This window comes from Embiotoca jacksoni, unplaced genomic scaffold (assembly GCF_022577435.1).
Source record: "Embiotoca jacksoni isolate LCO1_2020_lvr unplaced genomic scaffold, fEmbJac1.0.p SCAF_24, whole genome shotgun sequence".
NCBI lineage: Eukaryota > Metazoa > Chordata > Actinopteri > Embiotocidae > Embiotoca > Embiotoca jacksoni.
Genome location: NW_027185375.1, coordinates 1,117,239 through 1,136,816, shown reverse-complemented (window position 1 = coordinate 1,136,816; position 19,578 = coordinate 1,117,239). Strand labels below are relative to the sequence as shown.

Here is a 19,578-nt window from a genome sequence, read left to right as displayed (position 1 = left end):
AGCTCCTTTAAATACGATGGGAAATGTTGATGGTCGGAGTTGATGAAGTAAGTGAGTTCTTGATGGGCTCCTACAATTATTAGCTTTGTAAACTACGTCGTTTGTTCGTCCAGCGCGTGAAACAAGGTTTGAATTTTCTGTTTTAACGTTTTTTTTTTTACAAACGAATTTCAGTTGAAACGTCAATGAAGAAAGTTTAAATGTGAAAGTTATCTGACGTTACCGTCACATGAGGTGAACGGGCATAACTTGGCCCTGTTGTCCGTGTGTGTTTTGGGTAATTGTATCGCTTAAATTTCTGGAAAAATGAAGGACTTAATTCCACTGTGAACTAGGTACACGTTGAAGACGGCTTTAAAGATGTCAGGCGCTCACGAGCAGCACAGGAAGCGCCACCCCCCGAAAGTGTTCTTGCTGTCGACCGCGCTGAAGCTCCAGGACGAGTTGGAAGGTGCCATTTCCCTGCAGCGGGGGTTCATCTGCCAGGAGCAGGATTTGAGCAAGAGCAAATGGGAGTTCCCTTGGGTCAAGGTATTAACATGCATCTACATTTATGAAAAGCCGTTGTTTCTTTTTTTTTTTTTTTTTTTTTTTTTTTAATTAAACAATTATTCAATGACTAAGCCAAAAACAGATGGTTACCTTGAGTCTCATAGCACTCACCCCAATTATAAAGGGTTAGAATATTATCACTATTGTGCCCATCTGTTTTGAACATTAGCTGATTAATCATGAGTAGTTGATATTTTGATGGCATGAGAGATAACCGAATGGTTCACCCTGTTATGACTCTCGTATTTGTGTAATTGCGTAAAGTACTGCTTTCTGGTGGCATCTCTCCTAATTATATAGATTTTCCGGGTGGTCCATTCCTTCGACTGGCCTATCCTAAAAATGTGCCTCCTTATCATGTGCTTTGGATACTGTTGACTCACTCTCCTCAAATGGGTGGGCACACTTTCTGCAGCATCAACTTTTTAATATCGCTCTGTGTTCCCGCAGGTGTTGGACAATGGCTCCATGCTAAAAATAGCGAGGAGGTTCCTGATTGAAGTCCCAGCTGACTTCACAGGCCTGCTGGAGGCTGTGGTTGATCCGGAGGCTCGCCTAAAACTTCTAGGTAATGCTTTCAGAATTAATTAGAAGAAGCAGTGTTTCAGATATTACTGAGGAAGTAAGTAGTGAGGGGCAGTAAATATTTGCCGCAGTTGTAGCCGCAGTGATTATTGAACATTAGTGTTGTTGTTGTTTTTTTTGTGTAGTATTAAATGCCACTTTACTCTTGCCCTTTTATTTACTTCAAATGTTCTCAAATCTTTGTTTTATTAGAATATCTAACAGGTCAAAGTTCACTTTTCTCTTTTTAGTGGAAAACGGTGAGCAAATCCCAACTGCGTCACCAGTCTGCCTGTTTTTATGATGACCAACATCATGCGCACACTTAAATGGATCTTTAATAAAGGACATAACTTCACTGAAGCCTTTCTTTCTCAAAAGCAAATTTACGTCTTAAAAAGTGACCGAAAAATGGCACTTTAATCAATTCTGATTGGTTATTTCCTGCTTTTGTAATCAGGTTTTTGTCTGTTTGTATGTTGGTTTTTCAACAGATAATCCTGGGAATCTGAAACACCTGGCTTCTCTGCCCATCGACTCCCCGCTGTGGGTTCAGATCAACAAGCCGGACGAGCTGGCGGAGGCGGAGCTGAAGTACATCGGGCCGCTGACCAGAGGGACCGGCCCCGTGTATTTTGGAGCGGAGCTCGTGGTAAACTCTCATCGGGACTGTTTACATTTTCAAATATTCAAAGTGGCCGTAATCAGTAGTATAAACAAATGGGGTCATTTGTAGGGATGAAGCTGCAGAGAATTCCCACCTGAATCTAAAGCTCCCCTCAGTGTCTTTCAGCTCGTTGTTTTGGTTCACTCTCACAGCTGTTTTTACCCACGGGACACGACCTGCTCAGGACCACGCAGCCAGATTAAGTTAGTGACTAGCTGGTGGAAATACTGCCGCAATTAGCGGAGATGAAAAGTATGAAACGGAGCAAAAAGGACAGTTTCTGCATATTTATGTTGATTCCCAGAAATCACGACTAAAATCAATGCTAATGTTGCTCTGTGTGCGCGATGTATAAATTGTCAACGGTCTATGAACATATTGGCCGTAAAAACTTAAAACAATGTTGTTTAATTCCCCTGAAATATCTACGAAAAAAAGAGTCAAAACAAAATGTGTAACAATAAGAAAATGTTGACCTAGAAACGCAGTTAATATCGCCTGTTGGCGTGTTTACAAAAAGCAGAGGTTACGTTATCGCAACATTCCCGATACGTCCGCCTTTAGTCATTCATACGGTGAGCCTTGCTCCCCGTCTGTGTCCTCCAGGGCTCGTCGGTGGGTAAAGGACAAGGCAACGGCTGCTACAAGGGCCACCGGCTCTTCACCTGCGCAGAGGCCTGCGCCCTCTTCCTCCCCGTCAGCCACGTGCGGCAGCGCCACTGGGTGCGCAGCCAGCCCTCCGACGTACACGAGCGGGCCCGAGAGCACCACCCCGGCACTAGTCACCCTAGCAGCAGCGACCGTCCGACTCATCCGACGCCTCAGCAGCAGCAGCAGCATCAGCAGCGTCAGATTGGTTTCCGCCAGTATTGCCCCGGCAGCCCCCCTCAGCCGCACGCCTCCGGCATCGTCCCGCGGACCGCCGAGTCGGCACCCGTCGGCGCGCACCACCAGGCCCAAGGCCAGGCGTCGCCTCAGCTGTTCCTCATCAGCCAGCGGGTGTGTTTCCCCCTGGACGACGTTGTCCACGCCGGGGAGGTGCGCTTCTGCGGCGCCCTGCCCGATCGGTCCTCGTCGGGCATCTACGTCGGAATCCTTCTGGTCAGTACGATCCACGGAACAGAAAAGTGATTACGCGTTTCATCGCCGTGTTAATCATTAAATCCACTTTTTTTTTTTTAAATTGTTTTTTTTTTATAAACACACAGACTTTGTTTTTGTCTCCTGAGCACAGTCTCTACTTTATTCCCAGTTGCGGCCCTCCTGTGTATCAGGACATCTTCCAATGGCTCAGTGCAGCTGCTCCGTCTGCAGCTTTGTGTTTGACTCTGTGCTCTACATTACAGGACTCTCCTATTGGTAACTGGGACGGCCATTCCAAAGGAGAGAAGCTGTGTCACATCCCCTCCCCGCTCTACGGCCTCCTGCTGCCGGTCACCAAGGTTTCCTCTGGTACAGACACTGTTTCCTCCATTTGTGGGCAACAGGGGCACTCTCTGAACGCGACAAACACAGCAGGGAAACTTGACTTCTTTCATTTCTGTGTCCTCAGAACAAAAATCCCCCCGTCCCAACCTTCCTCCCCAAATCCCCAAATCCATCCTGAAGGTAGGAGCAACAGCGTCCGTCGTCGCCAAACCGTTCCCGACGTCCCCTCCCACCACCGCTGCCAGGGTCGCCATGGTGCCTCCGGCCAAACAAGCCCTCAGGCCTCCCCTGCCGAAACTCGGCCTGAAACCGCTGCTCCCTCCCCCTCCGCCGCCCCCCACGCCCCGGAGCCCGACGCCGCCGCCCGGCGCCGAGCAGCCGTTGTACGGCGAAGGCGCGTGCGACACCCCGTGGTCTCTGAAGCCTCTGGACGACGGCGCGGGGGACACCAGAGACGCCGGGCTGGAGGTGGGGTCGATGGTTGAGGTCAACGACCCGCCACTGTTTGGAGTCATCCGCTGGATCGGACGGATACCCGGCATCTCGGCGCCGGTGGCGGGAATCGAGCTGGTGAGGACAGTTTTAGCCATTCGCTGAAAACCAGACTGCTCAGAGTTTTTATAGTCTTGGTTTAAGGGGCCGTCTGCAATCGTACACCACGGACGTCATCGGGACATCAATTTAGAATTTTTTTTTTTTTTTTTTTTTAAATATATTTTCAGCATCCATCATGCTTCAAGACGTCCATGTTGAACGTCAAGGGGACAACTTTTTTTTTTTTTTTTTTTTTTTTTAACATCTTTTAACATCATGCTGAGGGGGCGTCTTGTTTGGAACGTCTTTTCAAACATTAATAAAGTGTGTGTGCGCGTGTTCATCAGGACCAGGAGCTGTGTGCAGGAACAGACGGCAGTTACATCGGGGAACGTCACTTCCGTTGCCCGGCCAACAGGGGGCTGTTCGTCAAGCTTCGCAACTGCAGGCGGGACTCCAGATTCCCTGCCCCCGAGACGCCTGTCAATCAAGTGGAGCGGTGCAACTCCATAGGTAGGACGACGCGGCTGCGGTCCGACGGAAGGTTTTGAAAGTTCGGATCGATCGTCGCGCGGAGCTCGCTGCCGTCTCGGTTGCTGCGGCGACCAGACACTCCTAATTTTTTGAAGCTACTTATGGGAGCCTGAATGGGAAGAGTTGAGCGGTACCCCTCCCGGCTGAATATAAGAAAACAAAAATCATCATATTGTAGACGCACATTAGAGGAAATAGAGAGTTCCTGTGAAAAACAGAAGAAGCCCTCAGCCGTGATGCAGATCACAACTCCACAGTTTAAAACGGGAACTCTGCACTTCTTCAACACAGAATTACTTCAACTTGTGCTGTCAAACAGCGTATTAATGCAGCTGTTTTGCTTTCTTTCTACACACAACCGCACTCAAACCGTCCGCTCGATAGAAGTCCTGCGGCCTCGTTCTCCATCTGACTTTCTGTGACCTTCTGCCAGCTTTTGCAGAGTGGGGCAGTGAGCGGGTGGAGGAGCACACGCCTCCCTTGGTCGGAGACGAGGCCAGAGAGCTCTACCAGGGCTGGAAGAAAGGCATTCAGGGACACCTGAACTCCTGCTACCTGGACGCCTCGCTGTTCAGGTAAAAAAAAAAAAAAAAAAGGAAGGGGGCCGCTGTATGAATTCTGCCCTCCCAGAGAGAGAGAGAGGACTGTTGGTGTAGACGTCACACAGAGTATCCAGAGAGGCAATTTACTGAAGTCTAATGACGCACGTTCTCTTCAAGCTCTGCGAATCTTTATTTTTTTTCCCTCTTGTACATCTATGAATTCAGGCACCGTTTGATTTTTTTTTTTTTTTTTTTTGAGGGAAAATTGAGTGACGCACAAGAGAACAGTCGGCTCCGTTTCAATCCAGCTGTGAACACTGCTGAAATGATCCTTTACAAATCAAACGTGGCGCCTCCATTTCATCAGCTGTCTGCGTGTTTCCGTCTCTGCAGTCTGTTCTCCTGCTGCAGTTCAGTCGACTGGCTCTTATTCTGGCCCTCCGACCCCGAAGTCGACGCCGACGAATCCTTGAGTCGGGCTCAGGACCTGCTGCGCTGCGAGATCGTCAACCCACTGCGAAGGTGTGTGTGTGTGTTTCAGATACATAATTTACATGTCTATGTACATTTCTGTACAGTTACAGGTACTAACCACAGACATTACAGTGTAGACTTTATTTATCCCACAGTGGGGAAGTTTAGTCGTCACGGCAGCATATTAAAAAAATGTGCACACAATGAAAATATTTACAAATGCAATCAAATAAGATGGATAAATAATTATTTTTGAGAAAAAAATAAGGGCAATGAATAAATACACACACACGTGCAAACTATATACAGAAAAACAAATCGAATTAAATTCAAATAAATAAAGAGCTTGGGATGAACGGATAGATACCGATGATCAACAGAGACCAGTGCAGGAAAGGAGGCGGGAAAAAAAAACACCCAAGACAACGCAAGTCGGAGCTGCTGTAACCAGCCGCCACTCACACGGCGCCATCACCACGATATAAAGCAAAGATCATTACAAAAAACGAAACATTTTGGTTTTAAATAATCCTAAAAGAAAACGCCGACCGGATGGGAAGGAAAATCCTCCGAATCGTTGAACGGCACGTGTTGTTGGGGGGGGGGGGGCACTGCAAAAAAAAAGTAACGACCGTATTGCTGCGTAGTTCAAACCGACGGCACGTTTTAATACACGAGTCTCATCCGAAGTGTCTGCGCGTTTTCTGTCTCTGGAAGGTTCGGTTACGTGTGCGCCAGTAAGACCATGGCGCTGAGACGGCTGCTGGAAGGCGCCAACAGCAACACCGGCTTCACCAACCAGGAGAAAGGTGCGCGTTTGTTTGTGTTGCGAGAGAGACGTTTTTTTTCCCCTGTCAGTCGGCCTTCTGCGGGCGTTTGAGTCGACACAGCCGAGAAATGCTGTAACGCTGCTCTCCTTCTGTCCCTCAGACCCTGAAGAGTTCCTCAACAAGCTTTTCCAGCTCCTCCGAGTCGACCCGCTCCTCAAGATCAGGTAACCTCGTTGTGTACACACACCGTCTTTGATTCGATCGATTGTCGCAAGTGGAAGTTTAGTTAACTTTTTATCCTCGCAGCTGGTCTCCGGAACTTCCTGCATTCTTTCTCTGAGCGCCGCAGTCAGTTTACTTTAGTTCGCCGTCTTCCTGGTTCTGTTCTTTTGTTACAGTTCAGTTGACGTCAGGGAGAGTTGCAGTCAAATCCGTTTGGTGTTTCGTGTCATCTCGACTTGACATTAGTGGTTTCCAGCCTGGAGGTCAGACGGATGATGGAATTAAAAAAAAAAAAAAAAAGAAGCAAATTAATGCTTCAAAAAATTATTTAAAAAAAAAAAAATGACAGTCGTCATGATCGGGGAAAATTAGCTACAGAGACCAAAATCGTATTTTGTGAAGGCTGTAAACTTGTTTATTTCTGCCATAACATGAAGGTCTGTGGGAACTCGCTAAACCTCCAGTGGCCATTTGAAGAACTGCAGCTTCTGGCGCTTCTGTTGGTTTTCTTAGATTTTCCTGTAAATTCAGGGTTTTGTTTTCTGTAATTCTCCTCCGCCTCTCACGTCTGATATTTCTATTTCAGATCGACGACTCAGCGCCCTCAGGAGTGTCACCTCTACCAGCTCTTCCCGCCCATCCCTCCCCCGTCTCCCCCCTCGGCCTTCTCCCTGGGCGACCCCGATCTCCCCTCGCCGGCTTTCAGTCGGATGCGCGTCGCCAACGTCCAGGCGCTGCTGGAGTCCTCGTTCCTCCACGCCGGCCTCAAGTTCGTCGAGGTAACGGAGATTCATTCGAGACTTCGTATCGAAGCCAAAAAGAAACGACCGTATTCCAATCGCGTGCATCGATTCTTCCCCGCCAGTCTCCCTCCTGCCTCCTGCTGCTCATGCCTCGCTTCGGGAAGGACTTCAAGATGTTCGACGCCATCTTGCCCACGCTGAGCATCGACGTCACTGACCTGCTGGACGACGGTAAGAACGATGGTTGTTTTTTTTTTTTTGGTACTTTTCTCTCGGGTTCGGCTCCGTCCGTCCGTCCTCAAGCTCGTCCTCGTCTCTCTGCAGCTCTGAGACAGTGCAGCATCTGTCAGGCCGCCGCTGAGTGGGAGTGTCTGCAGTGTTATGAAGACCCGGACATCACCCCCGGACAGCTGAAGCAGTTCTGCCACATCTGCAACACACAGGTAGACTTTTAGTGTTTTGGATCTCGGGCTTCCTTTTTAAGATAACGGACAGAAGAAGTCCAGCTCGTTGTATTTTTATTTTTTTTTATGGGGGAGGGGGGGGAATCTCGGTCACTACTTTACTATTCTGGCTCGTCAACAGCTGCCAGATTATTAAAAAAAAAAAAAGTTGTGATGAACCTGCTGTATTACTTCAGATAGACTCGGTTAACTAGCTGGTGAACCTAGTGGAGCGTTTAGCAGCAAAGAATCCGATATTTCCCTCGGGGGAGGGAGGAGACCAAAAACTCAGCTGTTAATCAGGTGGGCAGAAAACATGGCTTTATACGAATGCCTCTATTCAACTTTTATTTACCATAATTGTCCTATAAAGTGAGAATATGTCAGCGTTGCGTTTACAGCTGGTGGTGCCGCCCCCAAGTGGCAAAAAACGGTGACTGTCGCTTTCAATGAAAGTGACGAAAATAATACTCTGCTGCTCATTTCCGGTTTATTATGGATCGGTGTCATTTCTATTGGTCGTCAGGTCCACAAGCACAACAAGCGGACGTCCCACGGCCCGCTGAAGATCAGCATTCCCCAGAGACCGTGGTCGGGGCCCCTGCAGTGCGCCCGCCAGCGGATGTCCCTCTTCGCCGTGACGTGCATCGAAACCAGCCACTACGTCAGCTTCGTAAAGAACGGGCCCCTCCCCTCCGACTGGCTGTTTTTTGACAGCATGGCGGACCGGGAAGGTGAGGAGAAGAAAAAAAACAAAACTGCTCGATTTATCAATTCTGCAATCAAAGGTTTCAGTTATAGGACCGTTTCTCCGTGTGCTCTCTCTCCCAGGCGGCGAGAACGGCTTCAACATCCCCCAGGTGAAGGCGTGTCCCGAAGTGGGCCGCTACCTCAGCCTGTCGGAGGAGGATCTTCGCAGGGTCGACCCCGCCTCCTTGCGGGAGCCCGCCCGCCGCCTGCTCTGCGACGCCTACATGTGTCTGTACCACAACCCCGAGCTCAGCCTGTACAAGTGACGCGGACACGCACGGATACTACACACTGAAAAACTGACACGCACATCTCGTCCTCAGGTTCTTCGTGTTCTATTTGGCAGATTGAAAACTCGCAGAATATTTAGTGTATTAAAAAAAAACCTTGAGTGGCATTTCGTTATCGCTTCGTTCAGGCGAGTACGAAATGTTCATGAAGCCAGTCAGAGAGATTAGCATCCACATTTTCAGGGAAATAAATACCCAAGTTGACCTGCTCAAAACAAATTTGCACATTGTTTTCAATTTTTATTCTGGGTATCAAATTAAGGCGTATTAATAACGCAGATTTAAGGTTTATTTATTTTTTTTCTGTGACGCAGCTCGAGGTGAGAATAAAAAGATAGAGGAGCCGGGCTCCACAACAGTTTCTCCCTCCGGTTCAGGTGAAATACAAAACGCGACAATCTGCTGACTTTACAGTGACGGAAATAGTCACACACTTCTAAACGTGCCTTATGAACAAAACGTGCTCAGCCAAGCAGAGTGCCGGCCGATGAAGCGTTCGCCGGCGTTCACCTGTGCCTTACTGCTGCTCACACACTGTGTAACACCGTGCCTTGTAACATATGTACACTTTACAGTTCTATTTGCACTCCTTCCTTTATGTGCGTGTATGTGTGAGTGAGTGAGTAATGGCCTTAAACTGAAAAAAAAAACCAAAAAGATTGCACAGATGTTTGAATGTTTGTATTGCTTACGGGTTGTTTATTATAACACGGATACAAAAAAAAGATCCCACATAATAAAAGGTTTAACACAAAGCAGTTTTGTGTCCGTTTTATTTATTTTTTTTAACCTAAAATGTGTCACGCAACATGCAGATATGACTTGGCAGCTAATTAGGGTTCATGCTGCAATATTGTGCAGCCTATATAGACTAGACTGTTTAATTTAAATTTAAAAGATGACTGTTTGATGGCTTTTCCTTGACCAAAAATGTTGGCCAATTTTTTTTTTTGTCAGAATAATGTAGTATACACTGAAAAACAATAAGGGAAATGTTACTTCTTTTCATAGCCCACAGGGATAATCAATATTCATTGTGTCATGGTCGGGGAGATGAAGGTTGATCATTTACTGAAGCCCACTGTAAAAATTTTTTTTAAAAATGGCTCAAATATGCCGAGACTGTCAGACATACGAGTCACGTGTGATAGAAACACGCATGACCGTTCCCGGATGTTGCGACAACATGTACACGGCCCAGATTACTGTGCTTCGTGAGCGCTGCAGAATGAACCGCACTAACGAGGCCCCAGAAGTCAAAACAGGAGCGCTTCTTACACGAAGGTCTGTAGTTACATCTCCGCTCTTGCAGAATAAGTTTGGGGGTCAAAGTGATGAAGCGTTCTGTTTGTTTTGTTTTTTCAAACCGAGGTGACTTCATCCTCAGAATGTTGGTCAATGTTTCGATTCAAAGAGGTGACCTCGCCTTTAGGACGTTGTTGCCGTGACGACCACGCCTTTAGAATGTTGTTGCCGTGACGACCACGCCTTTAGAATGTTGTTGCCGTGATGACCACGCCTTTAGAATGTTGTTGCTGTGATGACCGTGCCTTTATGACATCACAATTGAACACTGAGCATATATATATGTATATATACACCTGCAGGACAGACTTCCAACCTCATTCACAAATCAGCCTTTCGGAGAGTAATAGCACGTTTGCACTCGGTTAAAACTTACAGTCAAGATCGATCCAAACACAAAACGGAGAACTACGAACCGCTACACAACACCACAGTCTACTACAGACGACAACAAACCGCTAGATAAAACCGCAGTCCGCCACTGACGGCTGCAGGACCAAGGGACGTCTAGTGTTTCACTTTTATTTGACCTCGGCTTCATTGTTCACCAGTGCAATGGCCCAAAACAGAAGGAATTTCCAAGAGGCTTTTCAGCACAGTACTGTCAACGACGCCATGGACTGGCGAATGGCGTTTGAAAACTCCCACCATGAAAACTACTTCTTGAGACGGGAGTATGATCATATGGACCTTCAAATCAGCGTGCTGACTGATCAGAGATTAGTGCTTTGCCAGCAGGTCGAGGAGAATCGACTCAAAATGGACGCGATGGAGAAACTTTTGGAGGCGTCCAAGAAGGAGCCTGTTCGTTTCGAACAGGGGTGCCCACGGACCCAATCCAGCAACTCCCAGCAGGGTGGGAGCAACCTGCAAGAGCAGCTCTGCCAGAAGGACGAAGAAAACCTGCAACTCCAGAAGAAGGAAAACCTGGAGAGGAACCTGACAACTGAGGAGACTCGGACGGAGATGTCCGACAGAGGGACTTGGCTGCAAAACGCCATCAAGATACTGGAGGCGGCAGAGAAAACAGCCAACCAGGCAATCCAAAAAATGGAGGATGAAAGGCGACATCTGAGGGAGGCGCAGAAGCAACTCGAGAGAGAGAAAAAACTGAACGGTACGAATAAGGATGTCAACGAGAAGAAAAAAAACAAGGAGAAAAAAGAAGTGGCGAAAGCTAAAAAAGAAATAGAAACGAAGAACAGATATCTGGTAATGGTTAACAAAGAAATAGAAGAGAAGAACAAAGATCTCGTAAAGGTTAACAAAGAAATAGAAGAGAAGAACAAAGATCTGGCAAAGGTTAACAAAGAAATAGAAGAGAAGAACAAAGATGTGGCGAAAGCTCGGGAAGAAATAGAAACGGCAAAGAACAAACTAGAGGAGAACGAAAACAAAGTTGAGGAGGAGAAAAAACAAATTGAGGAGAAAAATCAACTCCTCGAGGAGGCAGAGAAAAAAACTGATATAAAGAGTAAGGAACTGGACGAGGAGAAGAAAGAACTGGAGAAAAAAAAGGAGGCATTAGATCAGGCGAAGGAAAAAGTGAAGGACGCTATCACAAAACTGAAGGAGGAAAAGAAAAAACTGAAGGAGGAAAAGAAAGTCCTGACCGAGCAGAAACAACTGAATGTTGAGATCGAGGAACTCAAGAAGCAAGAAATAATTGACAAGGAAGAATTGGAGAAAGCAAAAATTGAAATTGAGACAAAGAATAAAAATCTGAAAGAGGCTGAACGAGGAATTAAGGAGGCAAAAAAACAAGTGAAGGAAACAAACAAGGATCTAGAAGACAAGAAAAAAGGCCTCCAGCAGGCAGAGCAAGAAATCGAGAGGAAGAATAAAGAACTGAAGGACGCTAATATAGAAATCGAGAGGAAGAATAAAGAACTGAAGGACGCTAATATAGAAATCGAGACAAAGAATAAAGACCTGAAAGAGGCTAAGAGACAAGTTGAGGAGGCAAAAAACAAAGTGAAGGAAACAAGCAAGGAACTAGAAGACAAGAGTACGGAAGTTGAAGAGGCAAAGAGGGAATTGGAGAAGAATAAAAAAGAACTCGAGGAGAATACAAAAGACACTGAGGAGAAAAATCAACTCGAGGAGGCAAAGAAAGAAATGGAAATGAAGAATAAGGAACTGGACGAGGAGAAGAAAGAACTGGAGAGAGAAAAGGAGGCATTGGATCAGGCAAAGGAAAAAGTGAAGGACGCTGTCACAAAACTGAAGAAGGAAAGGAAAAAACTGGAGGGAAAGAAAGTTCCTACCAAGCAAAAACAACTGACTGTTGAGATCGAGGAACTTAAGAAGCAAGAAATAAGCGACAAGAAAGAATTGGAGGAAGCAAAAATTGAAATTGAGACAAAGAATAAAACTCTGAAAGAGGCTGAACGAGGAATTAAGGAGGCAAAAAAACAAGTGAAGGAAACAAACAAGGATCTCGAAGTAAAGAAAAAAGGCCTCCAGCAGGCACAGCAAGAAATCGAGAGGAAGAATAAAGAACTGAAGGACGCTAATATAGAAATCGAGAGGAAGAATAAAGACCTGAAAGAGGCTAAGAGACAAATTGAGGAGGCAAAAAACAAAGTGAAGGAAACAAGCAAGGAACTAGAAGACAGGAAAAAAGGCCTCCAGCAGGCAGAGCAAGAAATCGAGAGACAGAGCAAAGAACTGAAAGAGGCTAAGAGAGAGACTGAGGAGGCGATGAACAAAGTGGACGAGAACAAAAAAGAACTGGAAGAGGAGAAACAACAAATACAAGAGAAGACAAAAGACATGGAAGGAGTGAGAAAAGAAATGGAGGAAAAACTTGCCCAGAAAAACAAGGAATTGGAAGACAAGAACGTAGACCTCGAAGAGACGAAGAAAAAACTGGAAAAGTCAAACAAAAAACTAGAAGACAAGAGTACAGAAGTTGAAGAGGCAAAGAGGGAATTGGAGGAGAATAAAAAAGAACTGGAGGAGGAGAAAAAAGAATTTGAGCAAGCAAAGAGAGAAACCGAGGAAATAAAAATCAAACTGGTGGAGACAAAGAAAAAACTAGAAAAGTCAAACAGAGAACTAGAAGAGAAGAACACAGAGATTGAAGAGGAAACAAGGAAATTGGAGGAGAGTAAAAAAGAACCGGAGAAAATTGAATTTGAGGAGGCAAAGACAGAAACCGAGGAAACGAAAACCAACCTTGAGGAGACAAACAACAAACTGGAAGAGTTAAACAAAGAACGAGAAGTACTAGATGTACAGCTAAATCCAGAAGTTGAAGAGGCAAAGACAGAAACCGAGGAAATAAAACTCGAGCAGACAGACGATGAAGATCTGCACGAGAAAAATATCGAGGAAACAAATAAAAAACTCAAGGAGAAGAAAAAGAAAACGGAGGACGAGGTGAAAAAAGACCGGAAGAAGGCCACGATTCAAACTGAGAAGGCGACAAAAAAACTGGCGACGAAGAAGAAGGAGCCACAAGGCAAGAATGAAGACGTCGTGAAGGCAAAGAAAGAAACGGACAGAAGACACAAGGAGCCGGAGGCCGAACGGGCCGAGACGATGAGAGACAGCCAACTGGAGAGGAGGGAGCTGAAAAAGAAAGTGAGAGAGGAGAGGAAGGAGCTGGTTCAGAGATCTAAAGAGGACAGGATTAGGAAACTAGAGAAAGTACAGCAGGAGAAAGAGAAAGAGAAGAAAGCAAAGCTGGAGAAAAGGGAGAAAGAAAGGAAAGCCAAAGAAGAGAGGAAGGATAAGGAATGGAGTGAAAAAGAGAGACAGAGGGAGATGGACAAGAAAGCAAGAGAGATGAAGAAGAACAAGAAGAAGACAGTAAAAACAGATTTCCTTCTAGATCTAGTGCCTACAGGCCACTACTGGGCCACTACTGGGCCACTACTGGGCCACTATTAGACCACTACTAGACCACTGCTAGGCCACTACTAGACCACTAATGGACCACTACTGGGCCACTATTAGACCACTACTAGACCACTACTAGACCACTATTAGACCACTACTAGACCACTACTGGACCAGTGAGCCACGGTGGCTCAGTGATTAGCACTGCAGCCACACAGAACACACCACCACCACCACAACAACCGGGTGTTCCTGTGTGGAGTTCTATGTTTGTATGGGTTTTCTCCGGGATGCTCCGGTTTCCTCCCACAACAACAACAACAACAACAACAAAAACAACCTTAGGCTAATTGGAAACTCTAAATTGACCCAAAATTTCAGAAGATCTTTCATTAAAGTCAAATACAAAAATAAAATAAAAAAAATGAATAAAAAGTTATATTTCTGCTCGCGTTTACATCTTTGTATAAACATGATAAAATACCACTGTATCAAATTATGGATGTTGATTGTTTTTGAAAGGCTGATTGTTATATTTAAACAAAAACAAAAAAGGATTGATGTTGTATAATAATGTATGTATGATTTCATTTCAGTCTGTGGCAAAAGCTTCTTAAATCATGTAGAAAATGTCATAACAGTAATGACAAAAAAAAAACAAGTATTAACATTTGTGTTTGTAAAAAGCTGCTGTTAAAGCATCTGGTGGAGAACAACAATTTAACAGTATAAGTTAACAGCAGTGTAACAACGTCCTACAAATGACATAGATTATTATTTGCATCCGTGTTTCTGTGCAACTATTAAGTAAAATTCTCAGATGATAAATTGCAATAAACTGGATGATAGCTTTCTTTCGCAGCTCAAAATGGGAGATACTTGCTGTATAATTGGTGTATTTTATTTTATTTCATTTCATTTCATTTCATTTCATTTCATTTCATTTCTTTTCTTTTCTTTTCTTTTCTTTAAAAAAAAATAATTAAAGTTTATATTATTTTTGAAACCACCGGGGAGGGCATGACGCAACATCCGCATTGGCAGCGTAACTGCGTCATCATTGTGGGTCCCGGTAGTAGCAAGCAGCGAGCGACGAGGGGGTCGACTTGTTCCTCGTTAGTTCGAGCTAATTTTTCGGTCTTCTCATCAAAAAAAAAACAAAACGATAAAAACAGCCCCGTGGGAGAAGTTTGGATGTTTCAATAAGGTAAGGTCATTTTTTTTAAAAAATGACGGGTGTGTTGGATTGTTAACGCACAACGTCATGTGTGAGCTGCTTCACGATATTTAACATGAGCTATCGTCTGCACGGCTGAAAACACTGAACTGAATTATCAGCTCATCTTTTTCCGAAACATGAGCTGAATATGACATTTTTACATCGGATGACTATTAGTGTTGAGGTTTCTACCAGCCCGTGAGTGCGCCATAAATATTCAGCCGAGTGAACTGTCACTTCTGTCAAAAACACGATATAAAACTGAATTAAGGTTGTATAAAGAATTAAAAACGTAAAAGTTCAGACGTGAATAAAACCCGGAGTGCAATAAAAGACCCGAGTTTGTTCACCTTTAGTGTAATAAATCACAAGCATTGCTGCCAATTTGATAGCTTTGAAAAATGATTTTTGATAAACACAAGACAGTTGCACATTTGATCATTTATTTGCTTCTAAAAATGGAATAATATTGTTCATTAACCTGAAAATCCTCGACGTAAAAGCTGATGGAGATCCAGATCATCTGATTTCTGTTGTCCGCTTTGTTTTTGGTTTTTTTTAAATCTCGACAGGTAGTTTCTGTCTCTGAGGTCCAGCAGTGCAAGTTGGTTGCCATGGCGTCTCCAGGTGGACAAGGAGGAGGAGGAGGAGGAGGAGGAGGAGCGCTGTCGATGAGAGGAGGCGGCGGGGCCAGGAGGATGAAGTGGGCTCTGGAGCTGAGCCTGGGCAACGCCAGGTAAACGGAAACACCTGAACACAACATCCAACAGCTGGTGGGACTTCTGGGTTCGGCTCAGAAGCCCAAAATTGTTGACATGGACGTCCTCAGAGGAAGCGTGGGGACGTCGGGACATCCCTCTGGTCTGATTGGTCCAAGTCCACCAATCACAGCAGCCTCATTTTTAAATGCCACTTTGCTCTGTTCTCTGATTATACGTTCTACCGTAAATAAGCCAAAAGAGTGAAGGACGTCGGACAAAACCGCTGAATCATCATTCAAAATCTCCGCAGCCAAATTCCTGCACCAATTTTCTGATTTATATATATATTTTTTTATGCCTGAACACTGAATTGAATTAAAAGACAAACCTGTTTTTTGTGCTGCAGGACTCGCGGTGACCGGCAGAGCGGTCAGGGAGACGTCGTGTACCCCATCGGCTACTCCGACAAGCCCGTCCCCGACACCAGCATCCAGGAGACGGACAAGAACCTGGTGGAGAAGGTGAGGACGATTTCAATTTCACCTTTTTTTTTTTTTTTTTTTTTTTTTTTTAGATTCTGAAATTCTTCCTGTTTTTGACAGCTTTTATTGTAAAAACGCACAAGTTTCTCGCCCTCGACTCCACAATCAAACACACAATCACTGCTCGCCAACACGAACTCTGATGTTTTAATCACACGTTTCCATACCGGTGGTCACAAAAACCTGTAACTCAGCTGTGAAGCACTTTCAGCTGCATTTCTAGTTTGGATTTCTTTTTATCATTATTATCAAGCCACATAAGGTCACAGCTTCCTCGTCCTCCGCGCTCTGTTCATGGTCAACGGGAGCCGTCCGAGCTTTTCGACGTCACCTGCTTCGTTGAGGGTTCGAGAGGTTTATGATCCTCCGCAGGAAGCCGTTTAAAGATCATCACATGAATCTGCCTCTTGACGTCTGCCCTCTTTTCCTTCCCGCCGTGCAGCGCTGCTGGGACGTGGCCCTCGGGCCCCTCAAACAGATCCCCATGAACCTGTTCATCATGTACATGTCGGGCAACACCATCTCCATCTTCCCCATCATGATGGTCTGCATGATGGCCTGGAGGCCCATCCAGGCTCTCATGTCCATGTCCGCCAGTGAGTAGCCGCGCTGTCGGATAACGACGACGCGTCAATTTCCTCGTCTGGCGCTGGCGTACGGCCGCGTTTTTGTTTCCGTCTCGAAGTGTTCTTCTGTCGTCCTCTCAGCCTTCAAGCTGCTGGAGAGCTCCAGTCAGCAGTGGCTCCAGGGACTCGTCTACCTGGTCGGGAACCTGCTGGGCTCGGCGCTGGCCATCTACAAGTGTCAGTCGATGGGGCTGCTGCCGACGCACTCGTCCGACTGGCTGGCTTTCATAGAACCACCTCAGGTAACGTGATCGAACACACAGCAGCCTGAAATCACGTCACAGAAGACGAGCTGATACAAACTTCACAGGCTTATTATTCAGCTCGGTGCTATGTTGGTGTGATTTTGTTGGGGGGGTTTTGAGTGAAAGAGCAGTTTTAACAAGGAAAAATAGCTTTTTAAGTCTTGTTTTTTTTTTTGTTTTTTTACTGTCAGCTGCTGTTTTAATCGAGTCCTGTTAGTGTTTTATTTTAGGTCGTTATTGAGACTCCTGAATTAGTCAAGCTTTCTTGTCTCGGGGCTTGTGACTCGTCTATTACGTAAATCCTCATGAAGGCTGCACTTCTGTTTTCAGCTCAGTAGAGGGCAGAATTTACTCGTTTCATTTATCAATGGGAGCTCAGAAGGTCCAACAAGAAGCAGAGTGAAAGTGATTTTTTTTTTTTTTTTTTTTTTTTTTTTAACTCTTTGTTAACTGACGTTTTTTAACAGTTTGCACAGTTCAGGTTTGTCAGATCTGTTGGTAACATCGATTTGATAGATTTATTGATTTCAATTTTTCGAACTTAAAACCTGCAGCGTGCACGGTCGACATGACGTTTGTAGAAATAGAAATGATTTAGAAAAGCTGGTGAGGCATCTTGATTTTGAACACATCTCGTCTCAGGGATCCGTTTCGTTGTTTGACGACTCAAATGCGTGTTTTCTCTGTAATAACGCACCGCTGTGCTTTTTCCCTCAAGGTTGTTTCATTGTTTAATTGTTTGTATTTTGTTTAGCTCTGATATCAGTGAAAGTAGTCTTCGGTTCGGACACGCTCTCCTATAAAACACTCGTGTGTGTGTGTGTGTGTGTGTGTGTGTATGTTGCACGTGTGAACATGTGACTTCAGCTTGTATTTCATGGTCATCTCTATACAAATAGTACACAAATATATTTGAATAAACATATTCAAAAGTTATATATTTCTAACTCGAACACTAGATTGAGGTTATACTGAATTGCAAATTTATTTTTGAATATCTATGCAGGGCTGTGCAATATATAAATATCCTGATACAAGAATATATATATATATATATTATTGTTATCTGGCATACAATTAGTCTTTTCCTGCTTTAAGTGTAATTTTCTGAACTTACCAAACTCTACTATTAGTTACTTTTTACCCATTTAGACATTATATCCATTTTAGCGATGATTATTTGTCAAAAATCTCACGGTGTGAGTATTTTGTGACGACGGCGCCAACAGTGGATGAGGACACCGTGGCAACTCCATTGATTGTTCTCGTTGTGACGTAGTTTTGCGTTTGTCTGCTCCACAGAGGATGGAGATCATGGGCGGAGGGATGGTGTTGTGAGGAGGAGAAGGACGGCGGCACGCACACACACACACACACACACAGGATTCAGATATTTTACGGAGGTTATATACTGTACATTCTCCACCTGCACCACCCGGCTGGGCTTCCTGCCTCAGCTCAGACAGAGCGAACGTCTGCCAGCCGTCTTATTTCCTGTCCAGATCCAGACTTGGCCACGACTTTAAGCCACAATTTCATTCACACGCACACACACACACACACACACACACACACACACACACACACACACACACACACACACACACACACACACGCTCATTGTTTGCCTTTGTTTTTTTGTTTTGTTTTTTGACATAAACGTTACATTACTTCAGCCATCCGCTCTGCTTCATGTGTTTGCCACCAGGACCTCCGCTCTTCCTCGTTCATGTTTTCTTATTCTCTTTATAAAGATTTTCAAGCCAGCAGCTCATCATGTTGACTACTGCTAAAAACAACTGTAACTTTCTTTCCACAAGAGGAGATTATTTATGAGGTAATTTTACAGAATACAGTTCAGAGTTGTACCTGCTTTTTTAAGGGGGACGAACATCAATAATAACAGAATTTTATCTATAAAATGGATGTCACCGTCTTTAAAGTCTTTTCCTGCAGTAGAATAGTGTTTTCTTCTTTTTTACATTTTTTTTTTTTTTTTTTTTTTTTTTTTTTTTTTGGTCTCTAAATTTGTAGTGAAACCCTTCATTTTTGTCAACATGATTTGCGCATGCTATCCAGCAACATTTACTAACCTGTTTAATTTATAGGTCTGTTTTAATTTATACTGATTTTCCCTTAGCAAATGTTCTATGAAATAAATCCTTATTGGTTGAATTAAAAATGTGTCAATAAAATGTGTTGGATGAAGAAAAAGAGATGTTGTTCTGGGAGTTTTGATTTCTTTATTATTATTTTTTTCTTCTTTTTTTACATGTATGTTGGGGGATTTGATATTTTTAGAAATTTGTATGTTTTTGTTTAGTTTTTTTTAAACAGAAAAGTAAGTAAAACCTCTTGTTCCCTTCCCTCTGCTGCTTCTGGTCTTTATTTGTGGGTGTATGTTATGAGTTGGGTTGGTATTGGTATCACCAGCTACACCCTTGACAGAGAACAATGGCTGCCAGGTTGGGCAGAGGTTAAACTTCAGGGGTGAGTAGCACAACGTCTATACGTATTTAGTTACAGTCATATGAGGATATGACAATAAAACATGTTTTGAATGTCAGAAAAAGTATCAAGT

At 44.5% G+C, this 19,578-nt stretch overlaps 3 protein-coding genes across 3 annotated transcripts; all 3 read left to right on the top strand.

The window, feature by feature from the left end:
* The first annotated feature begins 14 nt into the window (after positions 1-14).
* Positions 15-9,262, top strand: cyld3 (cylindromatosis (turban tumor syndrome) 3). The gene is made up of 17 exons (XM_069158941.1): positions 15-47; positions 336-531; positions 1,003-1,120; positions 1,611-1,768; positions 2,390-2,884; positions 3,130-3,235; positions 3,336-3,781; positions 4,093-4,258; positions 4,713-4,854; positions 5,215-5,343; positions 6,013-6,104; positions 6,226-6,289; positions 6,874-7,066; positions 7,153-7,261; positions 7,355-7,473; positions 8,000-8,207; positions 8,305-9,262. Exons 1-17 carry the CDS (start codon positions 43-45, stop codon positions 8,487-8,489), a joined length of 2,931 nt encoding a protein of 976 aa, XP_069015042.1. The 5' UTR covers positions 15-42; the 3' UTR covers positions 8,490-9,262.
* A 1,171-nt stretch (positions 9,263-10,433) lies between these two features.
* LOC138203801 (axoneme-associated protein mst101(2)-like) lies at positions 10,434-13,715 on the top strand. The gene has a single exon (XM_069158795.1). It carries the CDS (start codon positions 10,434-10,436, stop codon positions 13,713-13,715), a length of 3,282 nt encoding a protein of 1,093 aa, XP_069014896.1.
* A 1,013-nt stretch (positions 13,716-14,728) lies between these two features.
* Positions 14,729-19,362, top strand: emc4 (ER membrane protein complex subunit 4). The gene is made up of 6 exons (XM_069158954.1): positions 14,729-14,871; positions 15,456-15,619; positions 15,991-16,105; positions 16,569-16,722; positions 16,834-16,994; positions 18,300-19,362. The coding sequence occupies exons 2-6, from the start codon at positions 15,498-15,500 to the stop codon at positions 18,333-18,335; spliced, it is 588 nt and encodes a 195-aa protein (XP_069015055.1). The 5' UTR covers positions 14,729-14,871; positions 15,456-15,497; the 3' UTR covers positions 18,336-19,362.
* The last annotated feature ends 216 nt before the right edge of the window (positions 19,363-19,578 follow it).